The sequence below is a fragment of the Tachypleus tridentatus genome, chromosome 9 (assembly GCF_004210375.1).
Source record: "Tachypleus tridentatus isolate NWPU-2018 chromosome 9, ASM421037v1, whole genome shotgun sequence".
Lineage (NCBI taxonomy): Eukaryota > Metazoa > Arthropoda > Merostomata > Xiphosura > Limulidae > Tachypleus > Tachypleus tridentatus.
Window position 1 is genome coordinate 147,574,939 of NC_134833.1, and position 6,285 is coordinate 147,581,223.

Here is a 6,285-nt window from a genome sequence, read left to right on the forward strand (position 1 = left end):
GTTTGTCTGATAGCGTCAATTATTCTTCGAATACAGCACAATTTATCGATCTAACTGAAATAAGGCGTAACTTCAATATCTTCCACAAAAAGGTTTCAGTAAAGAAAACGCAGGCAAAGAACATGGAAACTGCTGTAAAATTCTTGCAGTATATTTAATATCCATCGAAAATAATATACTTATCTTCAAGCATTAGTGTTAAAACTATTTATTGTGAACGACATTACGAGCAACGGATATCAAAAGCTTTGAAATAATAATAATAAAACAGTGAAAAAGTTTTTATGCAAAAATAATAGAAACCAAATAATATTAATAACAGCACGAAGTAAATTATTATGTTAAAATATTAAGAACTAATTCACTTTCTTTAATGTTGTTAGAAGAACATCAACAAAAATTAAAACAGCTCCAATAATACTGTACCAGGTGGCGATGGTATTTAATATGAAAATATCGAATAAAAAGGCTGTAATTATATTTAGACTTTGAGCAACAGACACTGGTCCAGCATTTTCCACTTGTAAGGCTGTTGTGGTGAGGAGTTGATTGAGCATCATAAAGATGCCAGAACTCACAACAAGAACACTGTTTATGCCACAAGATAATATTTTAATTTCTTCGAAGAAAAACAATAGAAATGTTCCCACAACAAGGCTAAAAATAGACATCATGGCGGACACAACTTGAGGTGGTGATTTTTGAAGTTTACGGGCCATTGTATAGCAACTAGCTTTCAAAAGACACGCAGAAAATCCGACTGTAATTCCTTTCCACCGATTATCTACGTCATGAATATTTTGAAACGTTCCTACGATAAACGTTAGTTTGATAATCAAAATAATGCCCGTCATCGTCAGCATTAAGACGAATACATTGTAAGCCCTACAATGTTCTCTCGAAACCAAGTAAGCAAGCAAACTAATGAACACTGGAGAAGAGGAATAGATTGTGGAAGCATCCGCAAGAGGGAGCCAATGAAAACAGTATATCATTAGGGCTTTTACTATTCCATCAAATAAAGCTCCAAAAAACAAAATAATTCTTTCTCCTTTTTCTCCGAAGTAATTGGCTTTCGAATAAATAATAAAAACATTATAAATTCCCCACTGGATAAGATCTTGAGTAACCAGAAACTGGGCCGGACTAATTTCTGACACCAGCTTTAAATTCAGGATCGCCAGAGAATACATGAATCCTGATGTCATTCCCAAAATAATTCCAATTCCAGGAACAGTCTTGAACTTCTTAAAACTGAATGTGTGGTCAGAAGTTTTCATGTCCACAGTTGTATGTCGACAAAGATGCTGCGAATAAAAGTTAATGAAGTAATTTTTTTCTTGATTATCTCTTAAAACATCTTATTAATACTATAAAGCGTTAGATTTGTCAAATCTTATTTTAATAAATCTTTCTAAAACTTAAAGATGACAACTTTACAGATTGATCCAAATTCCTTTCTATAAACGAGTGTAATATGATCTTCAGTGTGATAATACAAGCATATCATGTATTACATTTCTATACATATATGTGTTTTAAACAATTTTTTATCAATAGTTTCTAACCAAGATCAAGGCAACTATAAAGACAGAACTAAGAACGTAACGTACAATTTAACAAAGTTAATTGTTATAACAGTATTTTCAGATGAACGTAATGGCATAAATTAAACACAAGATATTTTAAAATTCATGAAAGATAAAACGATTTATTCATCAACGATTTTGTTGGCAGTTATTACAAAACACGTTTACAGAGGTTTGTTTACTTTAGGATATTTATCTTAGTTCTAAACCAATATAACAAGTTAACAATGAAACATGATCTACAAAATTATAAAGTGTGATAACATTAGTTTTAAGACCTACAGTGAGATTATTGTAAATGGTATTGTAGCTAATGTTGTAAAAACAAACCAAATTTAAAGAAAAATGGAGTGTGTCATTACGTTACTAGCTTGAACATTTTTCTTTGTTCTTATGTTTTTATAGGGTTTCTCCATTAAATTAAATATTACTGGTTTCAGAGATGAGGTATAACTCTCTAATTGAATTAAATTATGAAGATAATATTTCAAATATTATAAGAGAAATTTATTTATTTTGGAAATTTTCATTCAGTATAAAAACTAATTTCATGAAATATTTATAAAGGTTTTTAAAACCACAATTGTTTCTTAGACACCACATGATTTTCTAGGCTTAATAAGTTTCACCCATAACGTGAAACGAGAACAAAAACTGTCCATTTTGTTTTTAAGGCCCCAACATTAACGAACTTAATAATATGACAGTTTTGTAGAAATAAGTTACCAGATGATTAATTTAATGTAGGAGCTTGTCACGTGAATTCTATGAATATACCACGATGAAGACAAACTTCATGTTCAACAATCACAACTATATACAAACAAATGGTCTAAGCATGGGCAACCCAGTATCACCAGTTCTAACCAATACCTTTATGACACAAGTTGAAACACAAGCAATTAACACAGAATTACATCCACCACTACACCGGTACAGATATATAGATGACACGGTTGCGGGATTTAGATCTACAGAACACACACTTAATTTTTTCAATCACATTAACTCTATACATCCCAACATTAACTTCAGAAGTGAACATAAAGAAAGCAATCAAAGATCATTTCTTAACCTCAAAATTACAAGAACCGACACAGAATTTATAACATAAATCTACCAAACAATATCACTCATACTGGACTATACATTCCTTGGGACCCTGCACATGAAACAAAATAAAAACAAAACTTACTAAGAAACCAAATAAACACAGCCATAAAACTATGCTCACCAGATAAAATTAACGATGAATTAGACAAAATAAAACAATACTTCATCAACATCAATAAGTTTCCTCCACAAACCGTAGAAAACATCATACGAACACACCTAGACAGAAAGCAGAATTAACCAACAAATATAAATATATCTCACGAATTAAAAAATCACGAAACCATATACTGCTGTATACCATATATTCCCGACATCACCAGAAAAATATCCAACATTTGGCAAAAACTAGTTACAAAATATGACGTTCCAGTTAATACCAAATTTATTCAAAAACCAGGCACAAAACTGAGGTATATACTATGTAAAAACTACACTGACAAACACCACACCAACATTATTTATAAAATACAATGTGATAACTGCTACGACTTCTATATTGGAGAAACAAGTGGAAAAATGGAAACCAGATTCAAAGAACCTAAAAAGTCACCTTCACACGTTTTCGAACACTGCAAGTCAAATAAACGCGATATAACCATAGAAAACACTCAAATACTAAATAAAGAAACAAACATAAACAAATGCAAAATCAAAGAACCCTTACTTATGCAACAACTTAAATCCAAAATAAACCAATATAAAAAAACACCTTTATACCTATATTAAAAATAATATAATAAATAATATAAAATTACATATTCAAACATCTAACACCGTCCTCCACATTCCGACACTCAGTCACACAATCCCTTTCAAAATTGTGGTTAACTACCGGTCAGTTACCTCTTTCTTTCTTTGTGAACCTGACGATGACCGAAAAAAGGTTGTTCGCTCCCCTACGTAAAATATTTTCTCAACCCAAACGAGCCATTTTTACATATATATTTTTCTCTACAATTGGGTTTTCTCGACAGTACTGAAAAAAAATTATCGATTGATAACTGTAGATCACAAAAGATAGTAATGAAAGAAAACAACTGACCAACTTCCTAACCGTCTGTGTCTTTAAAGGAATTCCAAGATTAGGGGTAGCGTAGTCCTTTGTTGAACAGTTTTTTTTTTATTTCTCCCGGAACACAATGTTAAAATGAAGAGGACGCGTGAATAGGTAGAAACTAGTTACTTAGATATGAAACTGTTGACACTTCGTTCCGTTCAGTATTGTTTTATACATTTATGACAGATAGGCTGCAGTGAAATCGTTTTCATTTTCCTGTCTTTCTTAACTAAGAAGTAGAAAATATAAATTCATATGGCACCAGGAGAGTTAAACGTATGAATAAAAGTAAAAATATGTCAACTAACCTGGTTCAGAGCTGTGTGTCGCACACTTCGGATGCTTTAAACATAAGTCGAATGTAAATGTTAAACTGAGTTCCACCAAACTCATACTGTTCAGATGAAGGTTATCATTGAAACACCTCTAGCATAAACATTGTTATGTAGCGATATTTATTGAAATAAATAAATATTGAAAATATTTCTTTGTTTGTTATGACAGAAAGTGTTCGTACCCCTGCGTCCCAAGTGGTTTTTTACTCATAACTTAAAAAGTATCATAATTAGGCTAATAGACGTATGGTATATTATAAATATCACACTAACCCACATTAACATAAATTGTTATGTAAATTAAACGACAAATAAACTGTTTATAAACAAATAACCAAAAATCGGAGGAGCAGAAAGTGTTCGTACATTTCACAACCTGTGAGAAAACTGATGTTCCCGTAAATATTATGTTTAGTTTGACGAATTAACTACATTATACTATTTTACAACTAGACACTGGGTTCATAATTGTTGGAATTTAGCCAGCAATAAATGTAATTTCGGCAATTTAGCGCCGTTTCCGTCATTATCTGTTTGGTCATCATGGCGAATAGGAAACAACTCTCCAGTGATTTAATAAACCGAATTATTGTAAAGTACAATAAAGAGCTGAACGGGACTGTTAATCTAAATAAATGATAACTGTACCTGAACTAGCAGAAACAGTTGTGCTGTAGGTCGTAAAATGCCAGTAAGAAATGCATCTGTGTGGTGTTTACATTAGTGAGTTACAATTTAATGGAAAATTGAAATGTATTCATTATTTTGGCTTCTCATAAAATGAGAGTTTAGTACCTAAATTGAGTAACATAAAAAATTGGGGGAATAAGTTTTTCTAATTCACCAATAGAACACAGCGTGCTATAAAATACGCAGCAAATAATGATCCTATTGTATTTTGTCTTTATGGCAACCTTTAGATGTGGATTCCTGTACATGGTGAGGGGAGTTCCCATAGAAAGTTCTGCTTCCTTTAGTTTATCTCCTCTGGGTTTGCGTGGCGACCTCTGAAGAGTGAGGACAAAATCCTGGTGATTGAGGGGTCCAACCCTAAGACACCACTTTTCCCTTGAATTCCTGTAGATTGGCAGCCTTGAGGTGCTCCCCCCACGGTCACTCCTCTGGTCCATTTGGAGCTAGGGTCAACCAAGTACCAGTGTTGGATGTTCTCCACAGCAAATGGTTTATACTTCTTCCTCTCTAAAACCGTTTGCCAACACTTTTGCTGCCAACGGGGTATTCACTTAGATCCTGAACTCCGTATCTGTGAAGTTGTGTTACTCGTGGTCCCTGAGTTCTTAGAGCTTATCTTTGACTGTAAACATAATTTTATACAACATACCAAGCAGCTACGAGTAAAATGTACAAGAGCTCTGAACATCCTTCGTGTTCTCTTATACACGACTTTGGGAGCGGATCGACGTTCTATGCTAAAGATATCTCGTGTTCTTATTTGATCAAAACTAGACTACAAGTCACTGGTTTATGTTTCTGCCAAGACCTCGACTTTGAAGATGCTGGACCCAATTTATCATCAGGGGCATTCCACACTCCCCAGTTCAGAGCTCGTATATAGAGTCTCATGAACTTTCTCTCCGCCTTTGTGATTTGCAACTGTTTTTAGTGTATGCTTCGAAACTTTGTTCCTTACCACAGCAACTCACCTGGGGTTGTGTTTTCCTTCCTCAGTGGGTCATGCTTTTCCAGAACAGACGATCTGCCATTTTGGTCTTCGTATTCAGGCACATTTGGATGAATTAGGTCTATCGTTGGATAACGTTGTTGTATCCACTGCTCAGCCCTTTTCACCATGGCTTCTAACAGTCCCCAAATATGACCTATCTATAAATTATCTGAGAAAAGCAGACACTCTCGACTGGAAATACTGTCTGTTATTTGCTAAACATCTTTCGAACCATCCTTCTCTTCCTCTTTATACAGATGGGTCAAAATCAGGTGACTGTGTGGACTCTGTTGTGGTTCGATAGTTGCATGACCTCTACAACTTCTGTGTTCACTGCTGAACTGTTCGCTATTTCTCTTGCCCTGGAGCACCTAGAAGCTAAGCAGTACTCAAATTGTACTATTTATACTGACTCGCTTAGTTCTCTACTTTTCCTGGAGTCGCTTCACTTTAGTTCATACCTTGTTCTCGCCGATATTTAAAACCGTCTGGCCCATTTCTCTT

The 6,285-nt window shown here is 34.0% G+C and overlaps 1 protein-coding gene across 1 annotated transcript; it reads right to left on the minus strand.

Moving 5' to 3' along the window:
- Window positions 1–356: 356 nt before the first annotated feature.
- On the minus strand, window positions 357–5,227 carry LOC143227522 (solute carrier family 35 member G1-like). The gene is made up of 2 exons (XM_076458963.1): window positions 5,012–5,227; window positions 357–1,307 (listed from the first exon to the last, which is right to left on the minus strand). Exons 1-2 carry the CDS (start codon window positions 5,225–5,227, stop codon window positions 357–359), a joined length of 1,167 nt encoding a protein of 388 aa, XP_076315078.1.
- Between the last annotated feature and the right edge of the window lie 1,058 nt (window positions 5,228–6,285).

Coding starts and splice junctions, on each gene's coding strand:
- LOC143227522 (XM_076458963.1), bottom strand. CDS start 5,227: ATGGACCAGAGGAGTGACCGTGGGGGGAGCACCTCAAGGCTGCCAATC. Junction 1,308..5,011: donor ACAGGAATCCACATCTAAAG/GTTGCCATAAAG, acceptor TTTTATTCGCAG/CATCTTTGTCGACATACAAC.